At 42.6% G+C, this 18,929-nt stretch overlaps 1 protein-coding gene across 1 annotated transcript in view; it reads right to left on the bottom strand.

Annotated features, from left to right (window-relative positions):
- PTPRA (protein tyrosine phosphatase receptor type A) overlaps positions 1–18,929 on the bottom strand; it is a 255,276-nt gene that overhangs the window by 117,892 nt on the left and 118,455 nt on the right. Inside the window, exon 2 of the mRNA XM_065405788.1 lies at positions 8,144–8,215. Coding sequence (XP_065261860.1) covers positions 8,144–8,170 — 27 coding nt within the window. The 5' untranslated portion in view covers positions 8,171–8,215. The remainder of the gene's footprint in view (positions 1–8,143; positions 8,216–18,929) is intronic.

Here is an 18,929-nt window from a genome sequence, read left to right as displayed (position 1 = left end):
CAGGCCAGCTGCAGGTGCCTAACTGCAATGCAGACATACCCGCAGGATACTTCTATCCTGCAGTCAGCTGACTCGGGCTCACAAGGCTCAGGCTTTAGGGCTAAAAATTGCAGTTTAGACGTTCAGGTTTGGGCTCCATCCCAGGCCCTGAGAGCCTGCAAGGGGTCCAGCCCGAATGTCTATACTGTGATTTTTATTTCTATAGCCCGAGGCCATTGTCCCAGGCTCAGACACAACGACAGGTTTTTACTGCGATACAGACATACCCTCAGAGCCTGAGTCATTTACACCAAGGCCACTTTTCACTGTTCTGCTGAAAGTGAACCAAGCGTAAAGATAATCAACAAAAATTAAAATGATAGGACATGGTTTGCAGTGTTGTTGTAGCCGTTTGGTCCCACATATTAGAGAGACAAGGTGGGTGAGGTAATATCTTTTATTGGACCAACTTCTGTTGGTGAGAGAGACAAGCTAGATATCTGTGTAGCTCGAAAGCTTCTCTCTTTCACCAAAAGAAATTGGTATAATAAAGGATAGTACCTCACCCACCTTGTCTCTCTAGGAATCATAAATGAGAGAGGGGAAGATCATCGATTTCCTCCTGCACAGAAGCCAGCAAAAGAATAATTCCCTTCAGTCTATTTTCCAGACTTTTGTCCAGTCTGGTTTTAAATGCATCAAACAGAGTTGAGGTTTTCACCACTTCCTTTGACAGCTTACCAGATCATACTAGGCATGAAAAAACAACATTAATCTCAAACCACCACCTTGCCACCCACTGCCTCCCATTTGCTCAGTATATCTACACTTACATTTTTATTCAGAAGCATTAACACAACTATAAATTCTAATGTAGACATGACACCAAAACATTTGTTCCAGGGCACAGACGTTAGGCTACTGGTTATATTTAATGCTGAAGCCTAAAATATACAGTTCTGTTAGTTAACAGTTCTCAAAATAAACACCTCTGTGTTGACATCACTCCTGTTTATTTCAGCTTATTCTAGCTCTCTCCCCAACTCTAGTGTCATTAATGAGAATGGATAAGCCACTGAAGAAGCTTCACTCAGCTCTATTCTTGCTCCTATATTTCTCAGATTGTACAATTCATAGATTCATAGATTCTAGGACTGGAAGGGACCTCGAGAGGTCATCGAGTCCAGTCCCCTGCCCTCATGGCAGGACCAAATACTGTCTAGACCATCCCTGATAGACATTTATCTAACCTACTCTTAAATATCTCCACAGATGGAGATTCCACAACCTCCCTAGGCAATTTATTCCAGTGTTTAACCACTCTGACAGTCAGGAACTTTTTCCTAATGTCCAACCTAAACCTCCCTTGCTGCAGTTTAAGCCCATTGCTTCTTGTTCTATCCTTAGAGACTAAGGTGAACAAGTTTTCTCCCTCCTCCTTATGACACCCTTTTAGATACCTGAAAACTGCTATCATGTCCCCTCTCAGTCTTCTCTTTTTCAAACTAAACAAACCCAGTTCTTTCAGCCTTCCTTCATAGGTCATGTTCTCAAGACCTTTAATCATTCTTGTTGCTCTTCTCTGGACCCTCTCCAATTTCTCCACATCTTTCCTGAAATGCGGTGCCCAGAACTGGACACAATACTCCAGACATGCGTCTGACGAAGTGGGCATTTACCCACGAAAGCTTATGCTCCAATACATCGGTTAGTCTTAAAGGTGCCACAGGACTCTGTTGCTTTTTACAGATCCAGACTAACACAGCTACCCCTCTGATACAATACTCCAGTTGAGGCCTAACCAGCGCAGAGTAGAGCGGAAGAATGACTTCTCGTGTCTTGCTCACAACACACCTGTTAATACATCCCAGAATCACATTTGCTTTTTTTGCAACAGCATCACACTGTTGACTCATATTTAGCTTATGGTCCACTATAATCCCTAGATCCCTTTCTGCCGTACTCCTTCCTAGACAGTCTCTTCCCATTCTGTATGTGTGAAACTGATTTTTCCTTCCTAAGTGGAGCACTTTGCATTTGTCTTTGTTAAACTTCATCCTGTTTACCTCAGACCATTACTCCAATTTGTCCAGATCATTTTGAATTATCACCCTGTCCTCCAAAGCAGTTGCAATCCCTCCCAGTTTGGTATCATCTGCAAACTTAATACGCGTACTTTCTATGCCAATATCTAAGTCGTTAATGAAGATATTGAACAGAGCCGGTCCCAAAACAGACCCCTGCGGAACCCCACTTGTTATGCCTTTCCAGCAGGATTGGGAACCATTAATAACTCTGAGTACGGTTATCCAGCCAGTTATGCACCCACCTTATAGTAGCCCCATCTAAATTGTATTTGCCTAGTTTATCGATAATATCATGCGAGACCATATCAAATGCCTTACTAAAGTCTAGGTATACCACATCCACAGCTTCTCCCTTATCCACAAGACTCATTATCCTATCAAAGAAAGCTATCAGATTGGTTTGACACGATTTGTTCTTTACAAATCCATTCTGGCTAATCCCTATCACCTTACCACCTTCCAAGTGTTTGCAGATGATTTCCTTAATTACTTGCTCCATTATCTTCCCTGTCACAGAAGTTAAACTAACTGGTCTGTAGTTTCCTGGGTTGTTTTTATTTCCCTTTTTATAGATGGACACTATAGTTGCCCTTTTCCAGTCTTCTGGAATCTCTCCCGTTTCCCATGATTTTCCAAAGATAATAGCTAGAGGCTCAGATACCTCCTCTATTAGCTCCTTGAGTATTCTAGGATGCATTTCATCAGGCCCTGGTGACTTGCAGGCATCTAATTTTTCTAAGTGATTTTTAACTTTTTTTTTTCATTTTATCTGCTAAACCTACCCCCTTCCCATTAGCATTCACTATGTTAGGCATTCCTTCAGACTTCTCGGTGAAGACCGAAACAAAGTAGTCATTAAGCATCTCTGCCATTTCCAAGTTTCCTGTTACTGTTTCTCCCTCTTCACTGAGCAGTGGGCCTACTCTGTCTTTTGTCTTCCTCTTGCTTCTAATGTATTGATAAAAAGTCTTCTTGTTTCCCTTTATTCCCGTAGCTAGTTTGAGCTCATTTTGTGCCTTTGCCTTTCTAATCTTGCCCCTGCATTCCTGTGTTGTTTGCCTATATTCATCCTTTGTAATCTGTCCTAGTTTCCATTTTTTTTATGAGTCCTTTTTATTTTTTAGATCATGCAAGATCTCGTGGTTAACCCAAGGTGGTCTTTTGCCACATTTTCTATCTTTCCTAACCAGCGGAATAGCTTGCTTTTGGGCCCTTAACCGTGTCCCTTTGAAAAACTGCCAACTCTCCTCAGTTGTTTTTCCCCTCAGTCTTGATTCCCATGGGACCTTACCTATCAGCTCGCTGAGCTTACCAAAATCCGCCTTCCTGAAATCCATTGTCTCTATTTTGCTGTACTCCCTTCTACCCTTCCTTAGAATTGCAAACTCTATGATTTCATGATCACTTTCACCCAAGCTGCCTTCTACTTTCAAATTCTCAATGAGTTCCTCCCTATTTGTTAAAATCAAGTCTAGAACAGCTTCCCCCCAGTAGCTTTTTCAACCTTCTGAAATAAAAAGTTGTCTGCAATGCAGTCCAAGAACTTATTGGATAGTCTTTGCCCCACTGTGTTATTTTCCCAACATATATCTGGATAGTTGAAGTCCCCCATCACCACCAAATCTTGGGCTTTGGATGATTTTGTTAGTTTAAAAAAAGCCTCATCCACCTCTTCCACCTAGTTAGGTGGCCTGTAGTAGACTCCTAGCATGACATCACCCTTGTTTTTTACCCCTTTTAGCCTAACCCAGAGACTCTCAACACTTCCGTCTCCTATGTCCATCTCCACCTCAGTCCAAGTGTGTACATTATTAATATATAAGGCAACACCTCCTCCCTTTTTCCCCGTCTATCCTTCCTGAGCAAGCTGTACCCATCCATACCATTCCAATCATGTGTATTATTCCACCAAGTTTCAGTGATGCCAACAATGTCATAGTTGTATTTATTTATTAGCACTTCCAGTTCTTCCTGCTTATTACCCATACTTCTTGCATTTGTATATAGGCATCTGAGATACTGGTTCGATCTTGCCTCCCAGTTTTGCCCTGACCCTCCTTTCTCTCTGCCATTATAGCCCACACTCCCTCTTGTTTCCGACCCATCTCCCAGGTCTCCATACGGCATTTGATTCTTATGGCAAGTTATAAAAATAGGGGGAAAGTCTCCTTGACAAAGTCAACCTTTCAGACGATGGACATGTGATTAGTTGATATGAACCTGTAGCATTTGTTTAAGCCAGATGTCCACTCATTCTTTTTCTTTTCTTCCTTGTGTCTAGCCACGGAGTTTTATAACTAGTTTATTCAATCCCCTGGCTTCAGTTTAAATTTCACCATAACCAGTGTGTATGTTAGAGCTGAGCTGAACCAAGAATTTGATGAACAGGCTTTATTATTGTGTGTGTGTAAAAAAAACCTTTGGGTCTAGGTGACCTTTTCCTATTTATGAGGATGTTTCATTATTCATAATTATTCACTGAAGAACTTGGATCAACAGTTTTCAGCCTATGGCTTGCCTGAAAAATTCAGCTACTTGCTATTTGGTAGCTAACGTGTGTTAAACTAATAATTTTACAAAAAGAAAATGCCTCTAAAGGAATACTGGGGTATTTCGCATCAAGCAACTGACAAGAGCTAAGCATCACAGATTCATGAACATTAAGGCCAAAAGGGACCACATTACGGTCATCTAGTGCAACCTCCTATGTAATTCAGGCCATATAATTTCTTCCAGTAATTCCAGCAGTGGAGGGAATCATTCTTTCCAGCTATGTAATTGAGCACTATTGCAAACCAAACACAACTGTGGAAGAGGTTAAAGGAATGAGAGGCATATCTGAATATCTCCATATGTACCTATGGTGCTGTCTATACCAGAGAAAACACCCTTGATTGTAGTTACTGACTAGCATTTCATCTAACTTCATCAAAAAAGACTACCTCTCCCAAGAGGCAGGATAACCAAATGGGCTTTAACATGGCATCTTCTAGACACTGCTTGAACCATATATAGACTCATCTTATGGATGCTCAGATACTACCGAAAATGGCATGAATGCCTATACAGATGTTCATTTTGTGAAAGGAATCATCCATGCAAATTCCTTCTCAAGTACATTCCACACTGCTCTTATCCTAAGCCAAACAAGAAGTGCAAATACATTTAAGAGCCACAAACCTATTGTAAATCATTTGCTCTTGTCAGAACATGAATTTCCATCTCTTCCTCCAACTACCAACCAGTGAGCTAACACTACCTACGAAACCCACTGTTTCCATTGGTGTTACCAAAGGACATCGCCCGTTTTACAGAATGCAGCTTTCTTGCACTGGTGAAGAATGGACACACTGGATCAAATGTTCATTTATGATACATTCTTGCAGTCAACTGGGCTGCATGCATGTAAGAGGGCAAAATCCAGCCCACAATGCGGCACTGTGCCTGCGCATGAAATCTTGCATACATGCCTCCAATCTCACTTCCATGTACCTCTGGACGGGAATGATGTTAAATTGGTGGGAATTTAGAGGTTGATCACCACTCTGAAGGCAATGGCAGTCTCTCTGTGGACAACAGTGCAAGTTGTATTGGGCCTTTAGAGAAAGGGAAAAAAAGATGAATGAGGCTGGACTTAAATAATAGGTCTAGAGTGATAAAGCAATGCAGACGGGACAAGAAGAATTAATAACTATCTACACGTTTGGGATTTGGAGGGTTTGAACTCCAAGTGGGTGTGGGAGAGGGAGGGGAGCCTTCATGTAGGGTGGTCAGTGGGGGGGGATAACTAGGAGTTGTGAGATGAAATTGAGCAAGGAAACATTTAGACTGAATAACAGGAAGAAGTTACCTAATGGTGAGATCTCTTAGGTTGTGGAACATTCAGCCAAGGAAAACTAGAGCATCAAAGGAGATACTGTAAGAGAATTCTTTATTGGCAGAAGGACAATGACCTGTTTTCCACTCCATGCGTCTGATGAAGTGGGTTTTAGCCCACGAAAGCTTATGCCCAAATAAATTGTTAGTCTCTAAGGTGCCACAAGGACTCCTCGTTGTTTTTGCTGATACAGACTAACACGGCTACCACTCTGAAACCAATTACCTGTTTCTATGATTGCAGTCTAATGTCTGCAACATAACATCATGACACATTGTGCTGCCCATCTCAATCATCTCCTTCTAGTCATGGCCAAGTGAGCTCCATATGACAAAGGAGATCAGAAGAAAGGATGCCAAAGAAGTAGGTAATGATAGCCATCCTTCCTTTCATTCATTGTGTGTAACTGGAGAACAAGTCTGGATTTAATATTCCTGCCCACACATACATACCTCATACCTTCTTCCATACCACCACCCATGCATGGAACATCCTGCCTACCTCTGCTCTCCAAGACACTTCCCAATCATTTAAGTCCCAGAATCCAAGTCTCTAGCTCATACAGTTGCTAAGAAAGCCTTCAAAATATGAACCAAGAGTAAAGCGGTGCAGTGTTTCTGTGCTCTAGTCTGCAGACAAACTGAAACAGTAACTCCAAGTGGTGTGAACTGTCCCTCATTGCAGTGATAACACTTCAGCCTAATAATCTCACTAAAGATTGCACACAGAGGTGTTCTCATTTAGAGCCAGATTCCAACACCCTTCCCCACTTTCCAGAATATCCTACTCACAAGTAGATTCCCATTAATTTCCTGTTGGACTCCTCATGGAGTAGAGTACTACTCAAGATGAATAGTGGTGTCAGTTTCTAGCCCTCTGTCTTGTACAGTGCCAAACAGTATCAGTGAATCCTAATAATATCAGGAAAAAAGTTCTAAACTACTATATTTAGTATAGTTTTTTGACTGGCAATTCATATTTCTAGTCTCACTATAGTATTTCATGTTTGCTGGGGTTTTTTAGTGGATTATTTGCAGAGAACATAATGTAAGTTGGTGGTCAGCAGAATACTGCTGGAGTGATGGCCAACACATATATAAGGTAATTCTCGCTGTCTCTACAATAGTTCCAGTACAGCTCCACCAGAAGGTGGCAACAGCAAGAGAACTAATGTAGAACAGGAAGTGTGGATAGAACAGGCAGTGTGGATAGAGCACTACTATGAAAATCAGGAAACCTGGGTTCTACTACCAGTGAACCTATGTAACATTAAAAAAATCTGTTCCCCTCTGTCTGTTTTCCCTCCTGCCCCTTATCTTGTCTAATTCAACAAGAAACTCTTCAGGGCAGGGACCGGCTTATGTGTGTGTGTACAGAGCCTGGGACAAATCGACGCTCTCAGTGCTACCACAATACAAATAATGAGTAGGGCACTGGTGTTTTACTGTTATGATGCCTAATCCTGCACAGATCGTGGTGGTGAAAGTGCACTGTCCACATTCCATTTTAGCTACCAGTGGCAGAATGGAAACACAGGAAGCTTTCTGAAAAGTGCAAATATAGACAAGACACAAATCCTACAGTGATGAGTGTCACAAAAATATCTATAAATAAATATCAGGCCTGAGTCCATTTATATTTGCTTTTCAAATCCTTTCCCAGTATATTTATGTTTTCAGCAAAACAAGAATTCTTCTGTATCTAATTAATTAATCAGCAATGGCAACACTTCTGTACCTACCATGGCATCTGGGGACAGACTAGGTGACCACAGCACTTCAACATGATGGAAATAGACTAATAAAATATATTCTACTTAGGGGCTCGAAATGACAGATGAGAACCTGAATTGCAAACTCAACCACTTAGTTTCAAGAGAACAAAAATTACTGGACCGAGCTCTTCAAATAAAAGTTTTTACAATTTAAAGAGCTTCTTATTATCCTTAAAAGAGAGAGTAGTATTTTTTCCATTGTATATTATGTTCCAGGTTATTCTTAAAATGCAAGACAATGCTTTTTCCATTTAAAGGGACATTTCTAAGAACAAGTTAGCACTTTAGCAATGTCCCAAATACCACCTCTGATTATTAGTAAATTTTAAATAAAGCAACGACTATAATTTGCCTTCTAAATCTGAAGACCTGCTTCAAGAAGAGGGGAAATTGGGTGATGCCAAAATAAGTGACTCTTTCCCTTACCTTAATCATCGTAAGTACATCATCCATCTGTAAGTTCTTAGGATCCCATACAGGTTTTTCTAAGGGTGTCCCCTGCAAGCAAACAAATTTTTTTTTTTTTAAATGAAGACTTAATTCAACAACTATGCAATTACAAACATTTTTAGGAAAGGTATGAAAGAGCAAAACACTTGCAACTGCCTTCAGCAAATCACTTCCACTTCACTTGCTCTCTATCTAGAACATAAATGTACCTGATGTTATTGTAAAACTATAAAGAGACCCTGAGAGAGAGAAAAAAAAAATATATGGACACATCTTTAAATTCCACTAAAATATGATGGACATAACCTCACCATGTTTCCAGTGTCTTATATGGTAGTAAGCATGCATAGGGGATAATATGGCCTTAAAATGAGCAATCAGTCTGAAAGCAGTCTATAGGAAAGGATATGGTCCACACTAGGGATCAGGTGGGTGTGATTACTTTTTGAGTTCAAATCACCCTCAGAAGAGTCACCCCTTCTTGCTGTTGATGAAAACCAAGACTGAGGCTAAATCACCAAGCAGAACACTATGACATATGCAATTTTTCATGGAGCATCAGTTTCGGGAACATCCTTCAGGAAAATGTACCAGAGACCCCCCTCAACCCTCCTACTCCACCTCATCATTGTCCTGAAACATGTATCCCAGCTGAGTCTTCATTACTATGTGACCTACCAAGTTCGGGCATGAGTCCCATCTTATGTATGGCCTGGGAAAAAGCAGAATGTCTTGAGCAGCCTACAGTGACACTCATGGGACAGAGGGGTGTCTCTATATCAGATCAGAACTGGCTTTGGGTGTGCAGGATACCCATATTTGACTGGGAGGAGAGGTTGTTTCTTAGCTGGTCTCTTGGATTTACAGCACAATGCTAAATTTAATCTGAGGCTAGTGGAGTCTGCTGCTGTTTGAGCAGAATGACCGGGGGAGTTGGAAGAAAGGAGGGAGGGAAATCAGAGATAGGCAGTGAAGGGAATAACTTGAGCTCAGCTCTCTTTGAGATGGGGGTCACAGTCAAGACCCAGCACATTAGGGTGACCGTATTTCTTAAAGTAAAAATGGGATGGCACAGGGCTCACCCAAACTGCTCCCTATAAAACAAAAACATTGTATTTCCACACAAAGGCCCCAAACCCACATTAATAGTGAAATCAGTATTACAGGCGGAAAGCAGGAACTCAGGCACCAAGGCTCAGTTGCATTTCATTGCCATCTGGCTTAGAATGGGATCACTTTTTATTTTCTAAATTTTCAGTGCTCATTTCCTGAAATGCCATTAGTTTGCTATTAAAATGTATTGTTAATAGGGCTGTCAATTAATCGCAGTTAACTCACGCGATTAACTAAAAAAATTAATCGCAGTTTTAATTGCATTGTTAAACAATAGAATACCAATTGAAATGTATTAAATATTTTGGATGTTTTTCTACATTTTCAAATATATTGATTTCAGTTACAACACAGAATACCAAGTGTACACTGCTCACTTTATATTATTTTTTTATTACAAATATTTGCACTGTAAAAATGATAAACCAAATAAATAGCATTTTTCAGTTCACCTCACACAAGTACTGTAATGCAATCTCTTTAGCGTGAAAGTACAACTTATAAATGTAGATTTTTTTTATTACATAACTGCACTCAAAAACAAAACAATGCAAAATTTTAGACCCTACAAGTCCACTTAGTCCTACTTCTTGTTCAGCCAATCGCGAAGACAAACTAGTTTGTTTACATTTACAGGAGTTAATGCTGCCCTCTTCTTATTTACGTCACCTGAAAGTGAGAACAGGTGTTCACATGGGACTTTTGTAGCTGGCACTGCAAAGTATTTGTGACAGACTGGAATGGTGGCCGAAGCATGAAGGGGCATATGCTAAACATTCCTAAGGACATGCTTCCATGCTGATGACGCCGGTTAAAAAAAATTAATGTGTTAATTAAATTTGTGACCGAATTCCTTGGGGGGAGAACTGTGCGTCTCCAGCTTTATTTTACCCACATTCTGCCATATAGTTCATGTTATAGTAGTCTCGGATGATGACTCAGCACACATTGTTCATTTTAAGAACACTTTCACTGCAGATTTCACAAAACGCAAAGAAGATACCAATGTGAGATTTCTAAAGGTAGCTACAACACTGTACCCAAGGTTTAAGAATCCGAAGTGCCTTCCAAAAATCTGAGAGGGATGAGATGTGGAGCATGCTTTCAGAAGTCTTAAAAGAGCAACACTCTGATGTGGAAACTATAGAACCCGAACCACCAAAAAAGAAAATCAATTTTCTGCTGGAGGCATCTGATGAAAATGAACATATGGTCAGTCTGCACTACTTTGGATTGTTATCGAGCAGAACCCATCATCAGTATGGACTCATGTCCCCTGGAATGATGGTTGAAGCATGAAGGGACATATGAATCTTTAGCCCATCTGGCATGTAAATATCTTGCAACACCAGCTACAACAGTGCCATGAGAACGCCTGTTCTGACTTTCAGGTGACATTGTGAACAAGAAGTGGGCAGCAGTATCTCCTGCAAATGTAAACTTGTTTGTCTGAGCGATTGGCTGAACAAGAAATAGGACTGAGTGGACTTGCAGGCTCTAAAATTTTCATTGTTTTATTTTTAAATGCAGGGTTTTTTTGGTACATAATTCTACATTTGTAAGTTCAACTTCCATGATAAAGATTGCACTAAGGTACTTGTATTAGGTGAATTGAAAAATACTATTTCTTTTGTTTTTTATAGTGCAAATATTTGTAATCAAAAATAAATATAAAGTGAGCACTGTACACTATATATTCTGTGTTATAACTGAAATCAATACATTTGATAATGTAGACAACCTCCAAAAAATATTTAAATACATGGTATTCTATTATTGTTTAACATTGCGATTAATCGTACAATGAATCACGATTAATTTTTTTAAGTGCTTGACAGCCCTAATTGTAAATATTACTCAAATAATAATAATTGACTTAGCAAAAGTCTGCACACTGAAGGCACTTGGATTTTGGTGGTTTCAGTTTTTGTTTCTCCTTCCTTGCAAGAGCAAGAAGTTCCAGAAGAGCTGTTAGGGGACTTAAATTGATTCTTCACATGGAGTGTGTCAGCATTTCTGAGATAGTTCTTAAACTAAGTTCAGAGAGAGAGAGAGGTACCTTTTGAAGTCCTTATGTGTGTTCAGCACTTAACACAATGGAGCCCTGATCTTGTCTCTGGACACTATCTGAATATACACAAAGTCATTCAGCAAGTCTGAACAAGTCAGAATAGAATAAAGGCATCCCCACTTCTGGCCTGGGCTTTAGCCACAGGAGCTTCCTTACTTTCCTTTTAACAAACTTCAACCATTGCTTAACCTCATATTCAGCTACTATTTGGCCATACAGGGCTCTAGATACCATATAGCATTGATAGAGTGAATCGTGTTCCTTGGTTTAGAACCATATAGGACCACTTCAGAGTTAATCTCTGTTTATACACAGCTAAGTTTCCATTAAAGGCCTATGTAGGCAGTATCACATGTTCCACTCCTTGCCCCACTGGGTTCTTCTGATTGATGCAAGACTGCTTGAAACAGATAGGAACAGTGTTTACTCTAGGATCCATCATCAAAGCATTTTTACCCCATCCAATTACATCTAGGATTTTACCCCATCCTCAATTACATTTGAGGAAACTGTTCCATACACTGGTTTTTATTTTCAAGTCTGTCTCAAAACCCAGAGGATCATAGAAGCCAAAAAGCAAAATACATCCATCACCAAAACTTTTGTTGACCAAATCTCATTGGTAGGGCTCTACCAATTTCACGGCAATGAAAAATGTGTCACGGACTGTGAAATCAGTCCTTCCCCATTAAATCTGATCTCCCCTGCTGCTGGGAGCCCGGGGCTCCTAACTGCTAGCCCGGACAGCTGGGGAGGGACAGGAGTTGTCCTTCCCTTGCATGGCTGCTCTTGGTGGGGAGATCAGACCCACCTCCAGAGGCAGTGCAGAAATGAGGGTGGTACACCCTCACTTCTATGCTGCAGCAGCCTGGAAGCTGGGCTCCGGGCTTTCATCTCCCTTCCCCCGCAGCTTTTGCTCCCCCAAAAGCTACTGCCGGGCTGGGGACTTCTGCTCCTGGTGGCTGCAGCCGGGGCAACCTGGGCTCTGGGCTTCTGCCCCCCAACCTCACAACTCCTGTCACGGCTCTTGGCACAGAGCTCAGGGACTTCTTCCCCGGTGGCTCCTGGGACTGGGGGCTTCTGCTCCCCCCAGCTCCAGCCAGGGCAGCCCAGGCTCAAGGCCTATCCCCCGCTCCAGCCAGGGCTTGCAGGCAGCCCAGACTCTGGGCTTCTGCTCCCCACCGCTCCAGCCAGGTCAGCCCAGGATCAGGACTTCTGCCCTCCCCGCCTTCTCCGCGGCTCCTGCCAAGGCTCCAGGCTTCCTCCCCCAGTAGCTCCGGCCTGGGCTGGGGGCTTCCGCTCCTGTCAGCTGCGGCCCGGGCTGGTGGCTTCCACCCTTCCCCCAGCCAAGGCAGCCTAGGCTCGGGGCTTCTGACCCTCCCTTCCCCCCCCCCCCCCCCCCCGCCCCACAGCCAAGGCAGCCCGGGCTCAGGGCTTCCGCACCACCGCCACCTCCCCGGCTGAGGCAGCCTGGGCTTGGAGCTTCCGCATCCCCATCCCCCAAGCCGAGGCAACCCGGGCTCAGTGTTTCCGTCCCCCAGGGCTTCTTCTGCGACTGGGGCACCCTTTTCTCAAAGGGGGGCCCCCAAATTGGCCAGGGGCCCCTGCCTTAATCTGTAACTGACCTGGACTAGCAGCATGGGGGAGATCCTACCCACCTCCAGGAACCTTCTCTAACTGCAGGAAGCTTGGAGGCTGCCGCCTAGGCAGCACAGAAGTGAGGGTCGCAATCTTGGGACTCCCCGTACAACAACTTCGCAACCCCCACATCCCACAATCCCATTTTGGGTTTGGGCCCCCCATGGTTACAACACTGAAATTTCAGATGTAAACATCTGAAATCGTGAAATTGACCAATTTAAAAACCCTCTGGCCATGAAATTGACCAGAATGGGCAGTAAATTTGGTAGGGTCCTACTCATTGGTATTGCTAAACAAGCAGAAGTCAATAAAAAAAAAACCTAGATCCAAACCCCTCTGAACACTCGATTAGATTTAATTCTGCAGTTCAGATCTCTAACAGAAGCTGGTTGAAATGTGCAGAATTTTTTTAATAAAAGATTTTGAAATCATTTCACACACAAACAAACCCCACACTCCATTTTTCAGCCACTATTCCTCTAGTAGCTCCCTCTCCCCCAGTATAGAAGGATCAGCAGCACAAAAGCTCAGCGGTATTGCCTCAAACCTCTTTTACAATCATGCCAACAAGCTTATGAGAAAGGTATTCATATCCCTAGAGAAACTGAGGCACAAGGAGGAACTGTGACAGGAACAGAGTTTACGGGTCTGATTCAAAACCCATTGAGCCAATGGAAAGATTTCCATTGACTTCAATGGGCACTGGATTGGGCCCCAAGTTCAGATAGTTGTTGAGGTCACATGAACAATCAGTGGCAGAACTCAGACTAGAACTCAGTAGTCTGACTCCTAATCTTCTGTTCTAGTCCTTAGACTCAATGCCCTCCCTAGTTCCTTTTGACAGGTGTTAAATACAAGACTGTGCAGACATGTGCCAAGATATCAACGTAAATGTAGATTTAACATAAGCTAATATTACTATATACACCAAGAAGTTCATACATCCAGACCTGCACTTGGAGTTTAAATTCATATGGTCTGTGCACATAGAAAAAATGTGTTTGCAACTGAATAAGTTTATACAGCAGTATTGAAAGGGGTAGGAATGTATGTTCTACATTCAACTTAGTCAGCACTTGCCAACTGTACAAGTATTTTCACTAGGCTGCCTTGCTAGGATTGGACTGACTCAGTGTGCCTGCAATGTAATCCGATTGCCAGATAACCTTACAAAAATGCAATATCCTGAGGATATGACTATAATGCAATCTTGCCATGGAGTAGTCAGCTGACTGTGACAAGCCATGTTGTATTGAGGCCATTGCGCTGCAGATGTGATCTAATTAGGCTATCCTTGTCGTTTGTATATTTGGATGGCGGCATTCTTAAATAAGTGACTTTGTATACTGCTGGGGGGCACACAAGACACCAAGAGAAGGGCCTCATCTACATTGAGGGGTGTAAGCCTTCTGTTGTTGTAAGCCTGGTCAGCTCCATCTGCACTTGCAATATTGGGAGTGCTAGCACAGACATGGCTCAAGTGTTTCTACTACTGGGATGTCTAGAGGGCTGTCCAGAGGGCTCAGGAGGATAAAAAATTGCTTGTATGGAGACACACTGTGCTTTAGAGGTTGATCATTTTTAAAATGAGGAAGATAATTTTCATCCGAAGAAGTGGGTTGTAGCCCACGAAAGCTTATGCTCTAATAAATTTGTTAGTCTCTAAGGTGCCACAAGTACTCCTGTTATTTTTGCGGATACAGACTAACACGGCTGCTACTCTGAAATTTTCATCCAGAAACCATACATGAATGCAAGATACGCTTTACAAACAAGGGCAGTATTATCCCCATTTTACAGATAGAAAAGGTGAGGTAGAGATATTAAGGCTAGGATTTTCAAAAGAGCCTAACGGTGTGAGGCCTCCAATGTCCATTGAATTTCAATGGGAGTCATGCTCAACTTCAGTAGGCACCTTTCGAAAAAAATCACAGCCTAAGGGTATGTCTACACTACCAGCCGGATCGGTGGGCAGCGACCGATCCAGCGGGGATCCATTTATTGCGTCTAGTCTAGAGGTGATAAATCAACCCCTGCGCCCTCTCCCGTCAACTCCTGTACTCCAGCGCCGCGAAAGGCGCAGGCAGAGTCGATGGGGGAGCGGCAGCAGTCTACTCTCTGTGGTGAAGACACCACGGTAAGTCGATCTAAGTACACTGACTTCAGCTACGTTATTCATGTAGCTGAAAAGTTGCGTAACTTAGATCGATCTCCCCTCCCCCCAGTGTAGACCAGGGCTAAGACACTTGACAAGATCTCAGGACCAGTCAGCATCAGAACCAAAGTAGGACTCAGGAGTTCAGACTACCAGTCCCATGCACCAAGCCATACTGCTTTAGTCATGACCTACCACACTGGGATGTTGTGTGACTTTCACACATGCTGCAAGTCTCCAAGATTCATGCATCAAAAGGTGTTGTGTGCAAGAGCAGTTTTGTAACTGAGTTAGGGCCGTTACCATCAAGTTCCCAAGAATGCTTAAACAGACAGACTTCTCCCCTGCAATACCTGCACTTTGAAGGACTGGAGCGAGAAGGGGGGTGAGGGGGGAGAATCTCATGAGTTAATTAATTTTTCAGAAAAATAAGAGGCAAAAAAAGTGTAATGGTAAAAAGTCACAGTACACTGTTACATAGGGCTGACCTTAAGCACAAGCAACAGCTTGGGATCCTGTGTACTCCAGAGATCATGGGCAGTGGCCCCATCTCCCCTACCCAACAGCAAGACCAGAAGGCAATGTGTTGGGTGGGAACTCAACCCTCACCCCCCCCTTTTTTCTGGCAACAGAGGCATCATTCCTCCCAAACCCACCATCACAGAGTTTAGGGCCCAACGATTAGAACTTAAGAATCTTATATTTACACAGCCCAAGAAAACTATTGTCTAGTTGTGTGTGTTTAAGGCTGGGGGGTCAGAAACTCCTGACTTCTAGTCTTTATCATTTGTATTATATTAGCATCTAGAGGATCCAATTGAGATCAGGGTAAGAGACAGTCCCGGCTGCAAAGAGCTTACAAGTCTGTACGTAAATAACACCAAGGGAGGGAGCAGAAACGAAATCACTCACCCAAGATCACAACAGGTCAGTGGCAGAGCTGGGAACAGGTCTCCAGACTCCCAGCCCAATGCCCTAACCACTAAACCATACTGCTTCTGAAACAATCTCATTGTGTGATCACAACCCTTCTGTATGTTTGATAATATGTATCCAGAGATGCCAATGAGAGGAGTCATGTTTGGAAAGTGCTTTGATGAGACTTTTAAAATACATATTCACCATTATTGTTGTAATGCCTACTAAAGCTGAGTCTTGGTGCACCTCCAATACAATAAACTAGATAATTTTTTCACTTCAAGGTCCCAGAAACAAAGGCAAGGTTTTCATCTCGAGGCCAAAAGACCAAAACATCAAGACACTTGATCACGGCCTTGGATAGACCAAGAGACTACCTACACTTGACCAGAGCTCAAAGAGCCGAGAAGCAATTAGTACACAGTGGTGTTGCTCTGAAAAGCTATTTTTATTTAATCCAGGGATGAATTAGGTGACCTACAGCTATAGGTTTGTTCCTCTCTCTTATTAAAATAATTCTAAAACAGGTATTAGTTGGCTAGATGGGACCAAATCCCACCTCCTGTGTAACCCACCTGAAAGCCAAAAGCATCAGGACAAATCAAAGCTGCCTTTAATCCTTATAAATCTCAGTATCTTTTATCCTTCGTTGCTCCTGCCCCCAGTTATTATTCCTGATGGACAGACACCTGTTCATGCTGCCAATATTTCAGTGTCTTCCATCAGGAAAGACAGATGAAAGTGACATGAAGAGTAACATGCTAGTGACACAAGAAACTGATCTCTTGGGGCGTGATTTACTGTAGACAGCAGAAGCATAGACTTCCGCTCCTGTTTTCCAATCAGCTAGTGGCGAATTCAGATTTCTTGTTGCTGCCACAATACAACTGAATAGGTTGAATAAATTCAGCATAAAACTATATCCATGTGTATCAACATGCATAAACTAGGCTCACTTGTACATAAATTAGGCAGAGTTATTATGCTAATTTAAACGGCATGACTATACCAAGTCTATGTTTGCAGTCTCCTATGATCCTCCGGGACAGCACTGTAAGCAAGTTGTTACATCTGAATAGGATAACTTTATGCTGGCAATCTGCCACAGTTTCACAGGTAAGCATTGCAAATGAGCCATTATATATTCCCCCAAAGCAAACTATTAATAGAGAAGAATGGGTAAGGGGGCTATTTAGAATTACTGTCACTCCACATTAACTCTGTTGGAAATTAATCTCCTCCTCCTATCTTTCTCCTGAGCAATAATAAATCTAAAAATAACTCTCTTCCCCTAAATCCCCAACCATAAGTCCTATAAAACATGCAGAATCATCCAGGTCAGGCCATTATCCTGTATGACCCATTCTACCTCCCTTTGTCTTCTAGGAGCTAGCGAACAGGAGCAGCAAACAGGGGAGCTTTGTGAGGGAGTTTTGAGGAGGAGTGCAGGAAGCAGATACACCTAACACACTAAACTTAGGCCAATAATCTCCCCTCCCTCCCCCCAAACTCTGCAAGAGTAAAAAATAATGGTACGGAGGGTGATTTAAGTGACAGGTTACATACCACAGCTAGTAGTTCTGCAATTTCATGTTAGAGTTCCTTCAGAAATACCATCTGGTCTTGGTGATTTATTACTGTTTAACTTATCACTTTGTTCCGAAACCACCTCTATTCACACCTCAATCCGGAACAGTTCCTCAGATCTGTCATCTAAAAAACTATGGCTCAAGTGTGGGGATCTCCACATTCAAAGAATTAGGGCTTGTCTACACTGGCAATTTACAGCGCTGCAACTTTCTCGCTCAGGGGGGTGAAAAAAGACCCCCGAGTGCAGCAAGTTTCAGCACTGTAAAGCGCCAGTATAGACAATGCCCTGGTGCTGGGAGAGACGCCCCTCGTGGAGGTGGGTTTTTTTAGAGCTGCGCCGCGACCACACAAGGCACGTTAAAGTCTGCCGCAGCAGTGCTTTAGCGTTCCCAGTGTAGACTAGCCCTTAGTCTATTTAATCATGAATGGTATGTGGAGAAAGTGAATGGGGAAGTGTTATTTATTCCTTCACATAGCACAAGAACCAATGGTCACCCACTGAAATTAATAGGCAGCAGGTTTAAAGCAGACATAAGGAAGTACTTCTTCACACAATGCACAGTCAACCTGTGGAACTTGTTCCCACGGGTTATGAAGGCCAAAAGTATAACTGGGTTTAAAAAAAATTTTTTCATAAACTCATGGAGGATAGGTCCATCAATGGCTATTAGCCAAGCTGGTCAGGGATGCAACCTCATGCTGCCAGAAGCTGGGACTGGACAACAGGAAGGATCACTAGAAACTGCCCTGTTCTGTTCATTCCCTCTGAAGCATTGGGCACTGGCCACTGTCAGACAGAATACAGGCTAGATGGAGCATTAGTCAGACCAAGAATGGCCATTCTTATATTCTTTCTTATAGGCCACAATCCCGCAAACACTTATGCATGTGAATAACTGTGTATGAGAGCTCCAACTAACTTCCTGAACCACTGAGCTCTTTCCTACGTGAGCGAAAACATCCCATCAAACTCCATTAAGCTACTCACACCTTTACTCCTTCAAATTATTTAATTGTTTGTATCACAGCAGTGTCTAGAGGCCCCACCTGAGATCAGAACTCTGTGGCTCAGGGTACGGTACAGACGCATATTAAGACAGTGACTGCCACATATAGCTTACAATCTAAATAGACAAGACTAAGGATAGAAGGGGAAAACAGAGGAACAGAGATGTGACTTGCCCGGTGCCATATTGGATGTCAGTGGCTTCCCTCTTTAAAGTCTTACCTCTGCAGTGATGCCCACCAAACAATCATCTACTTGTTATGCAAAA

This window comes from Emys orbicularis, chromosome 5 (genome assembly GCF_028017835.1).
Source record: "Emys orbicularis isolate rEmyOrb1 chromosome 5, rEmyOrb1.hap1, whole genome shotgun sequence".
NCBI classification, from domain to species: Eukaryota; Metazoa; Chordata; order Testudines; family Emydidae; genus Emys; species Emys orbicularis.
This window is presented reverse-complemented; position numbering and strand designations above follow the sequence as displayed.